The following is a 21,816-nucleotide window of genomic DNA, read 5'->3' as shown; positions in this document are numbered from 1 at the left end:
AAGCAGAAGATGAGAGAGAACAGATGGATGAAACAGACAGGTGGAACACAAGAAAACAAGGAGGCAACCAAAACCTCTGGGGACCACCCACTGAGAACAGCATCTTCAAGGGAACAATAAAAGAACAAAGGCCATAATCAAGATATTGTCAAGTTTGGGGCAAGAAGTAAATTGCACAAACCACAAAGGGGTAATTTTCCTTATCTCTGAATAATAGTCGACCACATGTGTCTGAAAGCAACAGGAATTCTGGTTTAGAGAAACAGGAAATATAGCTCTAGACACAGACCAATTATTCTAGAAATGTTTAGGTGGGCCCAGAAAGAACTACATTAGGATTTTAAGCTTCCTTGATACTTCATTTCCCTTATTAGTCATCTATAGACCTATATTTGTTAAGGCTGATCCACAAAAAAGGTTATGTTACATTGAGCATAAAGGACTCACATATAAAAGAACAGAGTATTAACAAGCCCCCCCGCCCCCCAACATGGTGTTAACAACATACAGAGAAAGCATACTGAAAACTAAATAGTGAATAACTGAACATTTAATTACCATTGAATTAATTATTGTTAGACAAGAAAAATTACTTTATCAAATAATTAATATAAATCAGTAAATAATATGGGGAGGAACTGGCCCCGCAAAATTAATGTAGACACTGATTGATTGGTTCTTCTTGGTAATGCTCTTAATGTAACTGATCTCCAAAGTGTGAGTCTCCAATTCTCCCTGTTATAATCTTCCAAGTAAATAATGTATACTTAATACTTTCAGATGAGGACATTGAGGTTTCAGAAAGTTTATTCTCTCCTGCATTGTATGTTAAAGCGGGGTTAACATGGTGAGGATACTGGGAATGTGTCAGAAATGCTGGCCTCTGGCCTGCATCCTGAAGTAACAGGTAGTAAGAGCATCAATGAAATTAAGGTGTGTACATCAGATGTGTCTGATGACTGAAGACACTGTGGGGAGATATGGGTCCTGTGTGTGATGGGCCCAGAATAGGCCTGTGCTGAGGAGTAATATGGAGTCACTCCTGGCTAGTGCAAGGGAGGAATATGGACACATGTTGAGCCTAGTGAGAGTCTGCACTGGGACAACATGAGGCCCCCACAAGGTGGCTGCGAGGAGTATTCTGGACAAATGGGCTGCGTAACCTTGCGTTGCAGATGATGTGGGGCCCTGTGAGGCAGGGAAAGGGATACAGGGAACTTGTGAGATATGGTTGGTGTGGGCATATGCTGGGTGTGACATAGGGCCCCAAAAGGCTGGTATGAGACGATGTTGGGCGTGGGTGAGATGTGGGCATCACATGTGTACATTATGGGTAATGCAGAATGCCAGGATGGGATACAGGGTGTGAGAGAGACGTGGGCAGCGCATATGTAAAAGAATAAATGGACACAAATCAGACGTCAAGAATTATAACATTCAAAAACCAGTTGGAGAACACTTCAATCTCTTTGGTCACTCGATTACAGACCTAAAAGTTGCAATTCTTCAACAAAAAAACTTCAAAAACAGACTCCAACGAGAGACTGCTGAATTGGAATTAATTTGCAAACTGGATACAATTAACTTAGGCTTGAACAGAGACTGGGAATGGATGGGTCATTACACAAAGTAAAACTATTTCCCCATGTTTATTCCCCCCCTCCACCCCCCACTGTTCCTCAGATGTTCTTGTCAACTACTGGAAATGGCCCACCTTGATTATCACTACAAAAGGTTCCCCCCCTGCTCTCCTGCTGGTAATAGCTCACCTTAAGTGATCACTTGATGAAGTGAGCTGTAGCTCAGGAAAGCTTATGCTCAAATAAATTGGTTAGTCTCTAAGGTGCCACAAGTACTCCTCTTCTTTTTTCTCCTTACAGTGTGTGTGGTAACACCTATTGTTTCATGTTCTCTGTGTATATAAATCTCTCCACTGTACTTTCCACTGCATGCATCCGATGAAGTGGGCTGTAGCTCACGAAAGCTTATGCTCCAATAAATTTGTTAGTCTCTAAGGTGCCACAAGTACTCCTTTTCTTAGTGCTTATGAGGGTGGAGTGAGGGGATACAGGGCATGAATGACACACGAGCAATACATGTGTACATTATAGGCAATGCAGGGGATCACAGAGCTGGTGTGAGGGAACAGAGCGTGAGGGGACGCAGCGCATGAGGTGGGCGATGCATACCTATGTTATAGGCAACTCAGGGCATCACAAAGCTGGTGCAAGGGGACACAGGGTGCGGGCGAGACAGCTGGGTGTGAGGTGAGGTGGGACCCCGTGAGGCAAGCCTGATGGGATGCAGGGCGAGGGGGGGGTGATGCATACGTTCACGATAAGCAATGCAGGGCACCATGAAGCTGGTGTGAGGGGACACAGGGTGAGGGGACGCAGAACGTGAGGTGAGCGATGCGTACGTACAAGATAGGCAATGCAGGGCATCACAAGCTGGTGCAACGGGACACAGCATGAGGGGACACAGGGCGAGGGGTGGGCGATGTGTACGTACACGATAGGCGATTCAGGGCATCACAAGCTGGTGTGAGGGGACGCAGGGTGTGAGGTGGGCGATGTGTGCCTACCTCTGAGACAATGCAGGGCATCACAAGCTGGTGCGAGGGGATGCAGGGTGTGAGGTGGGCGATGTATGCCTACCTCTCAGGCAATACAGGGCATCACAAGCTGGTGCGAGGGGGTGCAGGGTGTGAGGTGGGTGATGTGTGCCTACCTCTCAGACAATGCAGAGCATCACAAGCTGGTGCGAGGGGACACAGGGTGAGGGGATGCAGGGCGTGAGGTGGGCAATGTGTACGTACACGATAGGCGATTAAGGGCATCACAAGTTGGTGCGAGGGAACACACGCGTGAGGTGGGCAATGTGTGCCAACCTTACAGGCGATTCAGGGCATCACAAGTTGGTGCGAGGGGGCACAGGGTGAGGGGACACAGGGCGTGAGATGGGCGAGGGGTACGGACACCACAGGCGACGCGGGGCGAGGGGTACGGACACCACAGGCGACGCGGGGCGAGGGGGTGCAGGGCGTGAGGTGGGTGAGGGGCACGGACACCCTAGGTGATGCGGGGCGAGGGGGCGCAGGGCGTGAGGTGGGCGAGGGGTACGGACACCACAGGCGATGCAGGGCGAGGGGGCGCAGGGCGTGAGGTGGGCGAGGAGTACGGACACCACAGGCGACGCGGGGCGAGGGGGCACAGGGCGTGAGGTGGGCGAGGAGTACGGACACCACAGGCGACGCGGGGCTAGGGGGCGCAGTGCGTGAGGTGGGCGAGGGGTACGGACACCCTAGGCAACGCGGGGCAAGGGGTACGGACACCACAGGCGGCGAGGGGTACGGACACCACAGACGACGCGGGGCGAGGGGTACGGACACCACAGGCGGCGAGGGGGCGCAGGGCGTGAGGTGGGTGAGGGGTACGGACACCACAGGTGATGCGGGGCGAAGGGGGCGAGGGGCGGGCGAGGGGTACGGATGCCCCAGGCGACGCGGGACGAGGGGTACGGACGCCCCAGGCGACGCGGGACGAGGGGGCGCGGGGTACGGACACCCCAGGCGACGCGGGACGAGGGGTACGGACACCCCAGGCGACGCGGGACGAGGGGGCGCAGGGCGTGAGGTGGGCGAGGGGTACGGACACCACAGGCGATGCGGGGCGAAGGGGTGAGGGGGCGCGGGAGGGGTACGGACGCCCCAGGCGACGCGGGGCGAGGGGTACGGACCCCCCAGGCGACGCAGGGCGAGGGGGCGCAGGGCGTGAGGTGGGCGAGGGGTACGGACACCCTAGGCAACGCGGGGCGAGGGGTACGGACACCACAGGCGGCGAGGGGTACGGACACCACAGGCGGCGAGGGGGCACAGGGCGTGAGGTGGGCGAGGGGTACGGACACCCTAGGCAACGCGGGGCGAGGGGTACGGACACCACAGGCGGCGAGGGGTACGGACACCACAGGCGGCGAGGGGGCGCAGGGCGTGAGGTGGGCGAGAGGTACGGACACCACAGGTGATGCGGGGCGAGGGGGCGCGGGGCGGACGAGGGGTACGGACGCCCCAGGCGACGCGGGACGAGGGGGCGTGGGGTACGGACGCCCCAGGCGACGCGGGACGAGGGGTACGGACACCCCAGGCGACGCGGGACGAGGGGGCGCAGGGCGTGAGGTGGGCGAGGGGTACTGACACCACAGGCGATGCGGGGTGAGGGGGCGCGGGAGAGGTACGGACGCCCCAGGCGACGCGGGACGAGGGGGCGTGGGGTACGGACGCCCCAGGCGACGCGGGACGAGGGGTACGGACACCCCAGGCGACGCGGGACGAGGGGGCGCAGGGCGTGAGGTGGGCGAGGGGTACGGACACCACAGGCGATGCGGGGTGAGGGGGTGAGGGGGCGCGGGAGAGGTACGGACGCCCCAGGCGACGCGGGAGAGGTACGGACGCCCCAGGCGACGCGGGGCGCGGGGTACGGACCCCCCAGGCGACGCGGGGCGCGGGGTACGGACCCCCCAGGCGACGCGGGGCGAGGGGGCGCGGGGTACGGACCCCCTAGGTGACGCGGGGCGAGGGGGCGCGGGGTACGGACCCCCTAGGTGACGCGGGGCGAGGGGGCGCAGGCACGGCAGCTGTGTGGCGAGGCGACGCGGGCCCCAGGGCCAGGCCGGCCGGGATGCGGGGCGCGGACAGGGCTCGCCCTGCTGCGCTGGCCGGGGCACGCGGGAACGAGCCGTGGGGAACGCAGGCGCCGCCCGGCTACGTTCCCGCGTGCCCCGTTCGGGGGCTCGTGGGCTCCGGGGCAGCGCCAAGGGGCCGTAGGCGAGGCCCCGCGGGGCGGCTCGTGAGGGGAGACAGGGCGGGGGCTGAGCAACGAGTCCAGCGCGGCGAGGAGGGGGCAGAGCAGCTGCCTCGCCCACGCCCCCAGGGGAGGGGACCCGAGCGAGCCGCGAGCTCCCCTCCCCCAAGCCCTGGGCGCGAGGCTGTCGCGCGCTCCCTCAGCGTCCGCGTCTCCCAGTCCCTTCCCCCCCCCTTCGCGCTCCTTGATTCGATCGCGTCCGCCGCCCTTCCCGCTCGCGCCCTGATTGAGTCGTTCACGTCCGCTCTTACCTCAGAGGCCCAGAGGCCGCGCCGCCCTCCTCGCCCCGCGAGCACCCAGAGGGAAGAGCCGCCGCTCTCGCCGCCGCCGCCGCTGTCTCCGTCTCAGGAAACCGGTGCCGCCGGCATCGTAAACACAGCAGGCCCGGCCGGGACGCTCGAGGTGGGCGGGCTGCAACCATAGAGTCAACCGGAGGCCTGGGCTAGAGATTCCGACCATAGAGTTCCCCGCCTAGAGCGCCTTTCAGGGCATCCCTGAGGACGCGCCATAGAGTTCCGGAGGTCTAAGTGACGTCGACGTCCCTCCGAGGCCTCCTCAACTGCCCCCCCCCCCGAATCTTCCCGCCGAGCTCGGGGGTGGCCCCGCTGTCCAGGATGACGGGGCTGCTAGGCCCAAGCATCGGCCCAGCAGCCGCCATCTTCGTGCTGCGGGAGGGACCGTCCCTGCTCCGCACACAGGGCCACGACGCAGCCCGCTGGCGCGGCGCGCGGACAGGGCTTTACCCCTCCCGCCCGGGGGTCACCGGCCCAGCTCCCGGTGCTGTTCATGGGTCAGCCCTGAGTCGGCGGCCGCCTGCCAGAGAGCGGTGCTGAGGGGCTGCCCGTGGCGTGAAACCCGCGGCCCCAGTGCTGAGGGGCGGCCCGGTCTTCACGGACCCACACTGCTCCCCGTGGCGTGAAACCCGCGGCCCCAGTGCTGAGGGGCGGCCCGGTCTTCACGGACCCACACTGCTCCCCGTGGCGTGAAACCCGCGGCCCCAGTGCTGAGGGGCGGCCCGGTCTTCACGGACCCACACTGCTCCCCGTGGCGTGAAACCCGCGGCCCCAGTGCTGGGCATTGTCTCCACCCCGAAGTGGGGCCCATGAAAGAGAGGACCTCGTCCACCTCGTCTTTCCAATACCTAAGTTGAACCTAAGTTGTGAACACTGGCATCATGAACCGACCGGTCAACGACACACATCATGGGGAACTAGAAGTACACAATCAGGCAGCAGAGATCCCCACCCTAAAAGCAAATACTGTACAGTACAGTGTTAAACTTAAGGGGAGGGGGGAGATTTGACAAGGTAAGGAAACTAGTTCTGTGCTTGTTTCATTTAAATTAAGATGGTTAAAAGCAGCATTTTTCTTCTGTATAGTAAAGTTTCAAAGCTTGACTGTCAATGTTTGGTTGCAGACTTTTGAAAGAACCACCCTAACATTTTGTTCAGAGTTATGAACCACCTCCATTTTCAAGTTGTTCATAACTATGAGGTTCTATTGCACCCTGGGACAAACATGGCCATAACCTGCAGATGTTCAAAACAACATTACCAGTCTGCAAGGAGAGTAATTTGTGGGACATCATGTCACCTGACACCTCATTCAAGCTGCACGAGAACATGTCAGGCACTCTAGAGAAGTGTAGTTGTAGCGAAAACTGTTTTGGAGTCCTGATATACCTATTACCCTGTTCCTTTGTGCTCCCTCCACCTGTTGTCTTTTGTGTAGCTTTATTATGTGGTGTAGTGCAGTAAGGTACCAATTTATGATTGGAGCCTATAGGTATTACAGGACATTAGCTCACCCACAGAAGATTCTTCAAGTGTCTCTCTCCCCTCCCTGTTCCTTCCCACACAGTAACGTGCTAAATCCTCAAAACCTCCTTCAGTTTGAGATTGAAAATTAAATTTGCTCACTATAAAAACAGACTCCTTCCAGATAAGTAAACTACGAGCATAGGGAGATACTGAGAGAAAGACCATCCAAACAATACTGAGAAACAAACCGATGGAACCCAAGCAATGTCCTAACCCTGTAATCCCAGCATTTCCCAATTAGCAGAGAGATATAATCAGCAAGGTGTTGATAAAAAGGCCCTGCTTGAGGAACAAATTAAAGCCAGTCAGTAATCAAAATAAAAGCTTCATTTAGGAGAAAAGAATCATTATACATTTTCCTACTAAATTGTTTAGTGTTGCTATGCACTGTTAAACAGCTGCTCATTTCTACCACAAAGGTTCAATTTCAGTTGTTGGCAAAGCAATTCTTTTATATGTACTTATGTTTACGGTTGACATGTTTTCTTTCAAAATGTCACAGCACCATTCAGCATTTTGGTGGCAGAAGAGACTCTAAAACCCCAGCTTTTGCTCTAGCCTGATTTTTAAGTCTGTCATCAGTGGAAATTATAGTTATTTTATTTACAACATACCTCTATTATAGTTTTTTACATACATTTTAATATTGAAAATTTTTATAAACTACCTCTTATAAAGATTAAACCAGCGGCTCTCAACCTTTCCAGAGTCTTGTGCATCTTGTGTACCTTTTAAGCATCTTGTGTACCCCCAAGTTTTACCTCACTTTAAAACTTACAAAATTAGACATACAAATACAAGTGTGACAGCACACTATTACCAAAAAATTGCTTACTTTTTAATTTTTACATTATAAAATAAATTGAAACGTACATATGGTACTTACGTTTCAGTGGATAGTTTACAGAGCAGTATAAACAAACAATTGTCTATGAAATTTTATTTTGTACTAACTTCTTTAGTGTTTTTTATGTAGCCTGTTATAAAACTAGGCAAATATCTAGATGAGTTGATGTACCCCATGGAAGATCTCTGCGGACCCTGAGGAGCACACATACCCCTGGTTGAGAACCACTGGATTAAACCGTTGTGACACAACAACAATCTTTAATACCGCAAGCATGATTAACTGCAGTTTGTTAGTGATGATGTATTAAGTCTCAATAAGAGAAAGTGGAAAGCCAATGCAATGACGACAGTGTTAACATGTTACTTAACAGTTGGCATCTGTAACAATGCTTTCTGATGGTTCTCCAAATTTGCCGCTGCCCTACAGCTGATGCCTTGCTAGCATAAAGCTGCAATATTGTTCTTTAGTTCTAGGTTTACATAAAGCTCAATTAATGCACTGTAGCCAGTGCGAACAGATTGCGCAAGAGCATGAAAAAGCCTATGCAACTTGCCTGACAGGTTGCTGAAAGAAAGAAAGAAAAATCTCCAATAGCGAGAAATAATTATTTAAATGTAACACCAAATAATAGAAGTGGGGTTTTTACCCACGAAAGCTTATGCTCAAATAAATCTGTTAGTCTTTAAGGTGCCACCGGACTCCTTGTTGTTTTTGTGGATACAGACTAACACGGCTACCCCCTGATACAAATAATTACAATGGACTTTGTTTAGAGACCTTCTGTACAGCTTGAACCCTTTGCATTTCATATTCAAAAAATCACTCATACCAAAACAAAAATAAAAGCATTTAATTTTATTTTGCAACTGAAATATGAAAAAATGAATCAGATGTGCCAATCAAACATGAATAAAGCAAAACATCAAATATTGCCACAAAATTATGATACTTAATTTAATGGTGGTTAACATCTAAGCCATCAGAATTTAAATACATAACAAACCAATGCCAGAAAATATATTTCCTTTAAATATATGTATGTCTGTAATATAATGATGTGCAATTTTAAGCAATTCTTGTTAGACTTTTTTAAAAACACTATTGTTTCAATACAGTTTAAAATAGAGGAAGTTACATCACTGAAAATAGACTTGGGTTTCTCTTTAGCCTCATTGCATAGTAAAGGTGGCTTTAGACTAAGAGCAGAGATCAAACATGTAAATGTATGTAGCAATCCTATCTTTTTGCCAACATTCTTACTCTAAGATTGAAACATACATACAGATTGCTACCTTTTTTATCTGCATAAATCTCAAAGAAAAATTAATAAAAGTTGCAAGTGGTAGTTAGTACAGTACATTATGAGTAACATTCCCTTTCTGTTCACAGTGATTCTTTCACAGCTACCTTTAGGGTCCCAATTATAGAGAGTTTAGCTATTTACTGTAATGGAAGCTGTGTCAAGTTTGATCCACATATAATTTAATTCAGGAGGAATCTTTCCACTGACTTCAATGAATGTTGGAGCAGGCCCACAAAGGCTAGAATGTAATTACATTGAATAGAATGTAAATACTTTTCAGTTTGTGTATACTTAAGCCACACACCCTCCACAGCTGCCAGCAACACACAGATCAAGTGTTCCGATGACAAGATGGTAACTATGACAAAGTTCATGATCTGATGTCATCAGAACCTTGAGGCATGTCACCTTTACCCTTTTTCCTGTGTTTTAGGTTTTTAATATTTACATTAGTTGGATATTTGTTTTATCTTTATTATGTATTAAAAGTTTAACAGTAATTGACTTTTAAAATCAATCCCTTCCCAGTTATTTTCTTTTTTAAATGATCATTCTTGGTAAATTTGTGATTTAAACAAAATATAGATTAAAATATTTCATTTACATTTCATTTGTTAGTTCTGAAGCTCAGACACTAGGGGCTTGGCTACACTTATAGCGCTCTAACCTGCTGACTTAGGGGTGTGAAAAATCACCCCCCGAGCACAGCAAGTCAGAGCGCTTTAAAGCGCTAGTGTAAACAGGCTCCGAGTGCTGGGAGCCATGCTCCCAGTGCTCGGAGCTAATCCCCTCATGGAGGTGGATTACCAGGAGTGCTGGGAGACCTGTCCCCCAGCCCTTGCGTGCGACCACACTCGCACTTCAAAGTGCTGCCGCAGGAGCACTCCCACGACAGCACTTTGAAGTTTCCAGTGTAGCCATGCCCTTAGACTAATCAATCCCATTTTTTTCGTTAGTTTCTAGTTGTAAATTTTACTTTCCTGCACTAACATTATGCCGTGTTGTGTTACAAATAAAGGGAGTATTTTAATTGTTAGTTTAATTTTAAAATATAACTTTTTTTTGGGTATAGGTTTTACAGAAGGTATTTCTTCACCTCCATACTGTAAATTTGGGGATAAATTTGACTTGACATTGACCCTTTAAATTAAAATATTGTACAAAAAGACTTTTTTGCCTCAGTGTGTACAAAATTGTTTGTAAAAGGTTTGCTATTCAAGGAAAAAAACAAATGGGTATTTGGTTTGTTTCAGACTTCTAGTTTTATGTTAAAGCAATTATAAAACACCTCATTGCTCCACGTGGCTGGTGAGGGGGCTGAATTATAGCTGTAGATGTGACTGACATCTAAGACAAGCAACAGAAACCTAAATTTTCATCATCTGAATACTACAACCCTATCATGAAAGGTTTACAAAGAGGTTTGGAGGATTGCCCTTACATTTAATGTAATGTAGTTACAACTGTGAATCTAAATTTCTTAAGACATCCTAGTAATAATATATCTCCCCTTCCAGGAAATTAGCTGATGGGGAGGCTGTGAAATACAGACAGTTAATGCCAAACTCTTTCTCCAACACCATTTTGATATGCATTTCACTTTGGAAGCAGTAGCTTGCTTCACTGCAAGACATCTTGGCACACTGTCCTACTGCAGGCTCATTTTAGTATCACAGGAGACAAATGCCACAGAGTAACAGTTTTTGAGATTTTTTTAAAAGAATAATATGTAAAATATTTCAAATAGAAAAATGCTTTGTTAATATGTCCTTGGTATTTTTTTAAAATTCCTCTTGAAACTACAGCTCAAACTCTAAATTCTCAAGAATCTGTTTAGACAAAGACAACTCTTGAGCAGTACTGTGCCAGAGGAATAAGTAAAGTACTAAAGTTACAATATATTGCTATAATACCTCACCAGCTTATAAGCATATCTTGATAGTACTGTTGTAACCAAAACTGAAAAAGTGTCCTCAAATCACCCAACAAATTTAGTAATTGAAATCTAAGCCCACTTCTTGAAAGGCATGATAAAAGGAATTAGAAAATAAAAAGAGTAACATAACTAATAAAGCACTGATCATTGCGGTCATGCTGGATACCTGTATGATTCCAGACTCTCTAGTCAGATTAATTATCCTTTTATATTTACATAGTTCCCCCACACAACCAAGATTGAATAAATCATTATGTGTCCTAGAAATAGCAGAAAATTACAGAAATACACCTTCAACTGTTTATTTTTATTCTACATCAAGCTAAGCTGTGTGAAAAAGGCTTTCTGGAAAGGGAATGTGTTAATATAAAAAAGGAAAGCACAGTAGGCCTACCATTTAGGGTTTTTGGAAAAGCCTGTTTGGATAGATCTACACACACGTTATACACAGAGAGCTGGATAATAAAAATTATAATCTCACTTTACCAAAGTATTTATTTACATCTACAGATACTTGAAGTAGATAAGATTTCCTTCAACACAATCTCTATCATTCGTTTTTGACAGCACAGATTATTCAATGTTGAATCTCAGATAATGCCAAATGTCCTATCTCATCTCTCAGTGGAAAACCAAATGTAGCTGTTCTGCCATGACAGCTGGCCAAAGAAAGTTTAAGGGTGGGAATATTAACAGTGTTGGGTTTTTTCCTCCTAGGTTTTAAACTTAATATAACAAAATAGTCTAACATTCTTTCCAACTTTACTGGTATTTTTATCCTGTACATGTCAATGGTTGTTTTCAGTTATCTCTCTCTCAGTGTATTAAAGAGGAGATAAATGGCATAAAAATGTTCCCTGACAATAAATAAATGGGGCCAACAGGTATAGTCCAAGGTCAAGAGAGACACTTAATATGTCTGACAATGTAAACAGTGTTCAATAATACAAATAATGTCCATAACAATTAACAGTACAGTGTTTAAATTAAGTCAAACCTTTAAATGGCTTAACTGATATTAATGCCAGAGTACAAAGATAATATACCTTAGTTAAAAAGGAATTTATATGTCAAAAGTCCACATTTCCTAAAATCATGGACAAAATCTTGTGGAACATGGTAGAGTGAGCTGTGCATGTAGTGAAAGCACCCTGACAAATTTGTAACTTTGCTAAAAGTCACACCACAAATTGCATTGTTTTAAACCAGATTGCAGGACGGCTGAGCTTTCACAAATTTATTCACAAAGTGAAATGAAACTGTCTATCTGCTGTTTGAATAGGCTGGTTTCTAATTGGCTGAAGCACCACACATGTTCAAGGGCAATTAGAATTCAGCGTGTCAGTTATGGTACAGTAAATTGTGTTCAACTGGTATATATTTTCTAGATAAACAATTTAGTATAATAGTAAACTTGAACACAGATAGGGTAAGTGATTTCTGTTTTGAAATTCAATTTATTTGAGCGTAAGCTTTTGTGAGCTACATACAGCTCACTTCATCGGATGCATATGATGCAGTGAGCTTTAGCTCACGAAAGCTTATGCTCAAATAAATTGGTTAGTCTCTAAGGTGCCATAAGTCCTCCTGTTCTTTTTGCGAATACAGACTAACACAGCTGTTACTCTGAAACCTGTTTTGAAATTGTTTCACTTCAAAATTAATGTATTATGGATATGAAAACGTCATATCAGGAGAAAGTAGCCTTAGTAAACCACGTAAGGGCTGGATCCTGTAACTTGCTGAGTGCCCTCAACCCACAGTGGTTTCAGTGGGATTTGCAAGGTGCTCAGCATTTTGCTGAATAGGACCTTCAGTTATACAAGATAAATATTTGAGTGTGAGATTTTCTAAAGCACTCAGCAGTGGCCTAACTCTGCGCCCACTGAAGTGTAATGCTGAATGTATTTTAAAATCCCACGTGAAAGCTTTAATTTTTTTCTTAATGCAAACAATTCATAATGTAAAATATTTTGAGATTGATCAATAGCAATTTTTTACAATAACCTACTTATCAGAAATTATTAAACAAACTAAACAAAAGCCAAGTGATGGTCTATTTTTAGCAATTTAAGAACAAATCACTGTTCAAAGTAAAATATTAAAAATAAGTGTGTAATGTTTTGATTGCACATTAGTCCTCCCTCACCCAATGGATCTCAACTATAATCTGATCTGAAATGATACAGGGGCCCAGTACTTTAGGTCTGCACATCTTTGATTTGATGGAAGTTGAGAGCGCTCAGTTCCTCACAGGTTCAGGTTGCTAGCACTGTGCAATACAGCAGGTTTTGCATACATCAGTGAATGCGAACAATTTAATGCATTTGAAAAATGCATTCGTGCTCCCAAATTCACCAGAACAAGTAACACCCAATGTTTGTTTCCTCAAGGAAGAAGTTCAGAGAGACAGCAGATGAAGAACTAGGAAAGCAATCAGGCATCAATATTTATTAATACAAGACAAAGGAAACACAATCAATGCGTTGATGGAACACTGTCCAGCCAGGTGTTAAATTTAAAAATGTATCTACTCTAATTTCAAATAAATAAAAAACCTTTATACATAATTACATAATGTTGTAGTCTGAATTTGACAATGGTAAATATGTTGATAGTAATTAAAGAAAAATTACATTTAGGCTAAAAATTTAATCTTGTTTTTACAATTTTATCTCCAGGACAAATAGTATGACCCAATTTAATTACAGAGTTATCAGAAGCGCAGTGTAAGTGTTAACAGACAGACTTATGTAAAGTACTCCAATTTTATGCCACAAATACTTTTGCTAGGGCAGTAATCATACAATAGTCAGGTGTATAAGAACTTTTTTTAGTTCAGAGGTAACGGTTCTCAGGGTACACTGCAGCTCTCAACTCAGATTCATGGCATGGACACTATTGGGACGTTTATTTGCTTCTGCAACTGGATGAACTGCAAAAAGCCAAACTGGAGTGGAGAGCTGAACATGAGTAGGTTTGCCCCTTTGGACTCATTGCTGGATTCAAAAGGGTACCATACATGGTTATGATGGGGGAAGAGGCAAATCCAGCTCTGAACAGGAATAGCTAATGTCAAAGCCTTTGGTGGCCAGCCAGGTTCCTTAATCTAAATGTCAAGAGTCATTCACTTAGGGGATTCTTCCCTATTACAATGAGAAAATATTTTTGGATGAATTGGTTACATCTCTCAAGGCTCTCCCAAAATGAATCAAATTAGTTGTTAATCAGTTTGGAAGAGCCACTGTGCTCCCAAACTCAAGGAGACATCAGCGACTGATACTTAGTGCTGAATAACTAGTTATTTACAGGGATGTCATAAGGATTAGATTGTATCCCCATCTATAGATCTGCCAACTAAGGCAGTGAAATAACTTGCCCAAGGCTACACAGCAAGTCAGCAGCAAAACTGTTATTAGAATCCAGGACTTCCTGACACCCAGCCCATGTTCATTCCGCTAACACACGCTTTTTCCTGTTATGCTGAACACACTCTCAGAAGCACCAGTAATGTCAAAGTTGGCCATTTCTATATGCTACTAATCAGGAAACAAGATTTGAGGGGACAAAAAGACCGTAGATTACAATTTGAATCCATGAGTTCCCTAGTCACAGAAATGTATGGATCAGAATACAGTTGATTAGAATCACACTAAACTAGACATATTTAAAAACGAAATTATTCAGCTTCTAGAAATTCAGGTTGAGGTGGAGGGAGGAGAAATCAAAATTACTGAGCTTTTCAGTATTAGAGAGAGAACTTCAGCCTTCTAGATTGAAAGTTCCAAAATGCCACTCTAAAAGTCTCTCTGCACTGCACATATTAGCAATCCTTGATTAAATTCATATCACAAGACATTTGTGAATTTTTGTTAATGCAAAATTACGTAAATGGAGAAACCCAATCAAAGTTTCTAGAGTTGTGCTATGGTTCTCCCTCAGTGGACAAGGATTTAATATTTTCAGAACAATGCATCTAAAAAGTTAAGTAACTAGGATATGAAAAAAGCCTTTCAGAACTGTCTTCTCAACAGTCAGGAGAACAAAGTGAAGCTGCATTGCAAATCATTCCTGCCATACAAGGAAAGTGTGTAATAAAAAGGGGAGATTCTCTCAAGGAGGTCAGGGCTGGTCATAGGCAATTTATATGCTGTTACCCAGCTGATCTACACTAGCATTTAATTTGTATCAACAACTACACAGTTGTCCATTTCCTAATTTCTGTAGAGGATCTGTTAAAACCACATTCATATGGAGGCTCTGTACACTTTATAACTACCTAGCAGTATGACTGTGGAAATACTGTTATTTTAAAATATCCACGAGGGTCTTATTTCAAAATCTAGGAATTTAACATCAACTCTTTAGAAAAGTAAATTTTTAAGCTGCTTGTGTGTAAAGAATTCTCTCCCTCTGTTAGACCTGCCATACTCAATTAAGATACATCCTTCCACCTCTATGACAGGCAAATTAACCCTAAATATTTTGAGAATATATTCAGAGCTTTATATCTGAATTTTAACACTCCAGCCCCGAATGAAGAACTGTTATAAAGCATTCATGAGGAGGGGGTTTCAAGTACAGAACCACGACTTGTTTACAGATGGCTGTCACAGCAGCACTTAATATAGCTGTTATAGATTTGGATTTATACAAGTTTACATTATAAACATTTATAAAAATTACCTAAACACACTGTATACTTGTTACAGAGGTAAATAATACATATTAAAATATTTTAAGCATGTATTTACATAACAGACCATAATTGGCCCAAAAGAGCTGTTACAATTTCTGCTGTCAGGTCTTATATGCTTCCAAAGTTTTGTTTTCTTAATCACATAAGGGAAAAAACAAGAAATTCAACTATGCTCAAATGCTGTTAAAGGTGAGATGAAAGAAAGATAGTTGCTTCTGAAACCTTGTCTCTCCCTCAGCCCACTGTGCCAGACAACTACAATAACTTCCAAATGGTTAGTGTTCTTGCATGCTTTAAGGCTTCTGCTTTTCAGCATTTATAAAGGCCGCAAACTCACCAACTATTTCGGGATGCTGTAATCTTGACTTTTTTGAAGATATTTCACTATGCATGCACTAGAACAACATTCTCCTTGCTTTCTGTTGCCACTTTGTCCCTCTTGTTTTTTTTTAAAAAAAAAAATCACACTGCTGATTTCAGCCAACTCACTTCCAGAATCATCAAATTCTTTCTGGTGAATGCCTCAAGGAAATTCAGGGCATTTTCCATATAAAGTCCATGTACACATTACATTTGCTGCTATAACTGTGGGCACACTGTGGAATAAATTAAGGATGGAGCCACAATCCCAGCAATAAATTTAATTATTTTTGTCAATCTGTGCCATAATCTTAGCTTTTCGTTTTTTAAACACAGCTCTGTAATGAGAGGAAGCCGAGGCTGTCTCACAAGCGTACAAATTTTCAGTTAAGCATTCTGGAGATGCAATGCAGTTTCTATCAAATTTTTATTTTATTTTTAGTGTTTCAAAAGCTTAAATACTTCAACCTCATTTAGAAAGATGTGCCTTAAAAACATAGGCTTCTACATACTATGACATTCTGGCCAGCAATAAAAGACTACATACATACTGAATTAAGAAAACTTTTCTAAGATTTGCATTTTCACATTAGTTGTCTAACCAAATTACAGTCCTCATCATTACTTAAGCCAATTTTCTATGTGAATTATGTATATTAATATTTACATTTTAAAAATATAGGCAAAATCCATTTTAAATTAAAGAAATATCTATACGAATAAGTAATTCTTACTTTCAGGGGGTTATTGGATTTGGTCATGGCACAATTTTAAATAAGCAGTGAGATCCCATGGAACAAACAGCTACAGTATAGTTGCAAAGTACATTATATACTGGGGAACTGCAGGACTCTGATGACTTTTCTTAATAAGTTTATTATCTTAAGTAAATAAACCCTCCCCTTATAGAATCATAAAACAGTATTAGATAAAAATACAAATATGTACAACAGATGAAAAAGGTAACACTACTGTAAAGGCCTTAGGAATTTTGTAGCTCACACACTTGTCAACTTTGCATTGTCTATAAAGCTAATATTCAGTAAACTGTTACAAACATTTTCCATTGTCTACCATATTTCCACTTGACCCTCAGTTGTTGATGTGATCATAATCCCATAGGCTGAAATGAAGGGAATACGGTGGCAATCACAAACTTGACATCAAGTATTAGTACTTTTCACCAGCTTCATTTCTATAGCCACCATTGATCATTTTAGTGGTCCTACAAAGTTTGTGAACATTATCCCCTCTAACCCATTACATGTTATACGCCACATAGATGGGATCTAACTGATCAGCCAGGAAACTGTCGCGGAGATGCATCCGTTGTTTTTCTCCTCTGGAATTGATGGGAATAACTCCTGGATCCACCACCACCACAACTCCCACGATTAGATAATGTTCTTCCAGAACCACGTTGGTAACTAGAGGGACTAAATCCAGGGCTTCCTGTTCACAGCCACACAGCTCCACAACTACCACCAGCAAGTTGGTCCATGTGAACACAGCACTGAAATTTAATAAAAATATATACTTAATGCATACATTTTGTATAAACATGAAGTTACAAATCTTATTCCCCCTTCCCATATCTTCCTCTTTTGTTCAGGTCCCCAGACAGCATGATGATGTACAAACAGTGCACATACCAGAACTTTCCCTGTTGTTTCATTACTTTTAGGTACCCAGTTCGTGGAAGGCAGCTCTAGCATAATGCATACGTGATGTAGCATACGTTTGAACTCTTCACACTTATCTGTGAGCAGACTACACATCCAGTATCTTAGCAAGGAGATGCTGGCAGTATGCTGGGGGAGAGAAAGTGTTGAGGAGCTGCATATTAAAGTTACACTTCTGACTTGGAACAGGATTCCCAGCCACAGTCCTTTCTACATTTGGGAACAACTGCTCCCATTTTCCTCTGCACAAATCCTGGATTATCCCATTGTTCACATAGCATAAGGCTCCCGGACAGTTTGTTCTCTTTCAGGCATATTAAGCTAGTGTTCTAGTTTACCATTCAGCAATGCTCCTGTGCGTTCGAGATACTGAAGTCTCTATGTCAATTGGATGATAACGGAGTCCCCTCAGCTCCAAAGTTTCATCCAGTGCTCCTACGACATACAGTGCATCATGGCGATCTGGGGTTGAGGGAATGAAAAATTGTACACACGCATTTTAAAATGGGGGATGGAAAAAGATAAGTGATGCTGTGAGTAAAGTATTACAAATTGTGATCTTGGTGTATTCCCTAGTGGTAGAACTACAACAGCATTGACAAATGCCAGGTTTAAACTAGAAACTTTTGTTAGCATAATAATGTTAGTTAGGGGACTGATTCTTTACAATATTTTTATACCAACGAAAATCCCTAGTGTAGACACAGTTATACTAGCAAAAACATCCTTTTGATGGCACAAGCAGCGTCTCCACTAGGGGAGTTACCACTATAGCTGTACCAGCAAACCCTCTGTAGTGCAGACAAGGTCAAAGAGTTTGCTCTCTTCCTTCCCACCAGCATAACATGCTCCAGAGAATTGAAGTTATAAGAGGAAAATAGCCTGGAATAAAGGGATAGAAAAAAGTGCTACAGTCACAGACAAGACTCCTCCCCGAAATCACCTGTCCTTTGCCACAGCAGTGTCAGGGAACAATTCACTTACCCAGACCTGAGAAACAGGTCATGATAAATCATCCATGATGCTAAATGCCAGGCTAGGTGTATGCCTTTCCTGAGGCTGGTGGGGGAGAGTAGGCCTCATAACTCTCTCCAATGACACCTGTTCTCTAACCAGGGGTACAGTTAACTGAGGCCTGAAGAAAGCTCAGTTCATCCCTACTGGCCAATGAAGGGTCAGACACAGAACACACTAGGAAAATAAGGCATGGGTGTTTTGGACAGTGTTGTTCCAGCCTGGAAGACGTTGCGAAGTGCCAGATACCTGGTGTTAGAGAAGGAATTAAAATCAATAGCAGCAGCTTTAGTGAGTGAGCAGGGGAGGCCTGGAGCAGATTTCCATTAACAGCAGAAACCATGGAAAATTCTCCATCTTCCCTAAAAAGAAGGAGAAAGGTGCACATTTTTATCTTACCTCCACTGGCAGCTGTGAGCTCCGTCCGGCGAACAAAGCCAAGGTATCCAGTTCTAGCCCAAAGTGTCTGAGCAGCATCGCCAAAGCTCAGACGAGTGTTGAAATGATCAGCTTGAAGGGATTCATTATCATAGATGGTGTAGTAACCACTGGCCGTGTGGGGACTGTTCACCCAAATCTACAGAGGAGATAATATGGTTCTGAGACCCACACACCATGGAAATGGAGCCTTCTTCAAGCAAAAGGATTAAATGCATTGTTCTTCACAAAGAAATCATTGAGGATTGAATTGTAAAAGGAAGTTCTCTTTATTGAAGATTTAGTTGGCACAGTAACTATTTGGCAGCTTAGCTCTGGGTGCCTGAAGAGCAGCCCAAGGGCCAAACACATCCTACAGAGTTTTAAAATGCACTTTCCAGCTGCCCTCCCCCTGTAATAGGAAGAGGATGGATAAACGGCAGGTTTTTATTGCTTGTGAATTCAAACAACAGTTTCTATTTATCTATCAAGACAGGTCTAACTACAATCAAATAATCAGAACAGAATGCAAGTTCAATTGCAAATTTGACGGTTTCTTTAGAATCCAACTGTCAGTTACAGTAATCCAGGTGCAGTACTCCACAGCTAAATGAAATCTGCAATGGAGTTAACCTTCATTTCTAAAATTATTTCTCTTTCCTGAGTTTTGACATGAAACATAATGCCCACACACAAGGTCTAGGCACTTAGATTTCTAAATACCCAGCAGCATTAACCCTTATGTATAAATAAACTCTGCCAACCAGCAGCCTTAAAATAATCAAATGGAGATAATATAGCTCAGCCAGCAAACAAAAACAGAGACACTCCCAAAACAGCAATTAAACCAGCAGCTACCTCCCCAAGATGAGAATCTCCAACAGGCCCCTTGGTCTCAGGATTGACTATAATCACTTTGACTCCAGGCAAAATCTAAAGGACATAACAAGGAAAGTCGGTAAATCAATTCATGGACTTCTGCCTATAAGTGTCCAAAATACAAAAGCAGTTAGTTCACCTCTTGATTTTTGTGAGCATAGGTTTCACCTTCTGTGGAATGTGTGTACAGCTCTATGTGCACATCTACACAATATATTAAGAACTGACTAATGCACTGATGACTCTCAAGGTCCAAGCAAATGAGGGATTCTGGGACTGTAAATTCAGGACATCAGGGGTTAACTCCTATTATGTTTGAGAGTTTGCATAATGAAGTCTGCCCAGACCACTTGGAAAAACTGTTTCTATTGGTGTTACTTCGTTTAAGCAGAGGACTAACAGCCACGGCACATCCCAACGCATGCTGCCAGCCAGGATACAACAGACTGCTTACAGAACTCTGATAAAGTGAACACAGTTACTGTAGAATAGAACCAACCCCCACAGCCCTCACCCTCACATTGTTTCAGTGCATTGCAATATGCAAACTGCAACTGAAGTTACAGCAAAGCTGCTATTAGAGTGAAAAAAAGACTCCAGTGTAAGTGGGTTTCTCTGCACCAGGGAGTTAGTTCAATGGTCATCTCTCCCATGCCATACTGTATGATTGGCTTAATACAGATGCCTCCCTGAACTACAAGTTCACATATAAAATGTTTCTGAAGGACATAAACACACGTGGTCACATGCTCTGCGTGCCAAGCCATTAGGAAGGGGATGTGAAATTACCTTCCCAGATTCTGAAAGCAGCAGGCTCTGTGGAGCTCCCCTCTCTACCAAACGCACTCTGAAGGGAAAAAACATGATGATGAAAAGCAAGAACTTCATTTACCATCTACGAAGAAGGAATCTCATGGCCAACACAATATTCTCCAGGAGGTTATGTAGAGGATGAATAATAAACAAATGTAAATACAATGTACCTGTCATGTCTTAAGGATTTCAGATCTACATACACTGTGGTAGGGTCAGGCCCAGAGGTTCCCTAAAAGATAACATTAAAGAACATGTTAATATTTTCTGTTTCTAATTATATGACAGTCACTGGTAATTAATATAAAGTGTAAAAACTATACAGAAGAGCAGACAGTTATATGAATAAAACCCTCCACAAACAACCAACCACCTTCCTCCCCACCCCACTCCCCACATACAAAGAGCATTACTTTTTGGACACTGACTCCCATGAGATATTCTGGGAATTGTCCAAGCTGCGCTGTTTGATTATATAAATGCACTGTGTGTGTTCGGGCTACCTGGAGAAGTGCCCTCACTTCTCACCCACCCATGTTAGTCTCTCCGTCTCCTGCTCAAAGAACATCACACACAGGCCCTTCCTTTTAGGGTTTGTTTCTCTTTACTCTGTTTTCTAGTAACTCTTCAAAGAAAAAACTCAGAAAATACCAAACTGTTTCAAGTCTCGCTTTTTAAAAAAATCAAACAACAATGACAAGGCTGGTGCTCAAAGCCATTGCACTGACAAAGACAAGCTAATCCATGCCCATACCAAGGCAGGAGCTCTCAAATGTTTCCTTATGCCTCATACAGATGCCAGAATTCATCTTCACATTTCCCACCCCGGCAGCTGCACCAGAGGGAGTGCTAGCATAGACAGGCTGCCAGCCAATATGTCTGTTCTGAATGCTCCAACCATCGCTCCTACCTGTGGAGTGGCAATGCTGGGAAACTGGAAAAAAAGTGCTGGAATAGATACAACCTTACAGTAGGCCACACCTTGAGAGAAATTATCCCATGGCACTACCCCTTGCATTCATGACTAACATCACTGTGGCAACTGCAGTTATTGCTTACAGGGAAATGTGAAAGTTTAGAAGTATATCAGGTGTTTTTAGATTCTTTAATGCAATCTGGCAGCTGGAAACAAGGAGGCACTGCCTGCACTATGCGCCTTGGTGCTCTCCACAGAGCACCAGAGA

The 21,816-nt window shown here is 44.1% G+C and overlaps 2 protein-coding genes and 1 long non-coding RNA gene across 5 annotated transcripts in view; 1 reads left to right on the top strand and 2 right to left on the bottom strand.

Moving 5' to 3' along the window:
* The window catches only part of ATF1 (activating transcription factor 1), a 31,890-nt gene extending 26,625 nt beyond the window's left edge, over positions 1–5,265 (bottom strand). Inside the window, exon 1 of the mRNA XM_077838816.1 lies at positions 5,111–5,265. The gene's annotated coding sequence lies outside the window, so the exon portion shown is untranslated. The remainder of the gene's footprint in view (positions 1–5,110) is intronic.
* A 94-nt stretch (positions 5,266–5,359) lies between these two features.
* On the top strand, positions 5,360–13,338 carry LOC144277815 (uncharacterized). The gene is made up of 2 exons (XR_013348484.1): positions 5,360–6,166; positions 13,162–13,338. It is a non-coding gene; the product is annotated as an uncharacterized LOC144277815 (long non-coding RNA).
* Positions 13,186–21,816, bottom strand: part of DIP2B (disco interacting protein 2 homolog B) — a 128,136-nt gene continuing 119,505 nt past the window's right edge. For all 3 annotated transcript variants that reach the window (XM_077838812.1, XM_077838813.1, XM_077838815.1), the window contains 6 exons: positions 20,803–20,864; positions 20,609–20,666; positions 19,799–19,873; positions 18,923–19,100; positions 17,848–17,971; positions 13,186–17,340 (listed from right to left, as the gene is read on the bottom strand). In XM_077838812.1, the coding sequence (XP_077694938.1) occupies positions 17,088–17,340; positions 17,848–17,971; positions 18,923–19,100; positions 19,799–19,873; positions 20,609–20,666; positions 20,803–20,864 (750 nt within the window). In that variant the 3' untranslated portion in view covers positions 13,186–17,087. The remainder of the gene's footprint in view (positions 17,341–17,847; positions 17,972–18,922; positions 19,101–19,798; positions 19,874–20,608; positions 20,667–20,802; positions 20,865–21,816) is intronic.

Source organism: Eretmochelys imbricata, chromosome 20, assembly GCF_965152235.1.
Source record: "Eretmochelys imbricata isolate rEreImb1 chromosome 20, rEreImb1.hap1, whole genome shotgun sequence".
Lineage (NCBI taxonomy): Eukaryota > Metazoa > Chordata > Testudines > Cheloniidae > Eretmochelys > Eretmochelys imbricata.
This window is presented reverse-complemented; position numbering and strand designations above follow the sequence as displayed.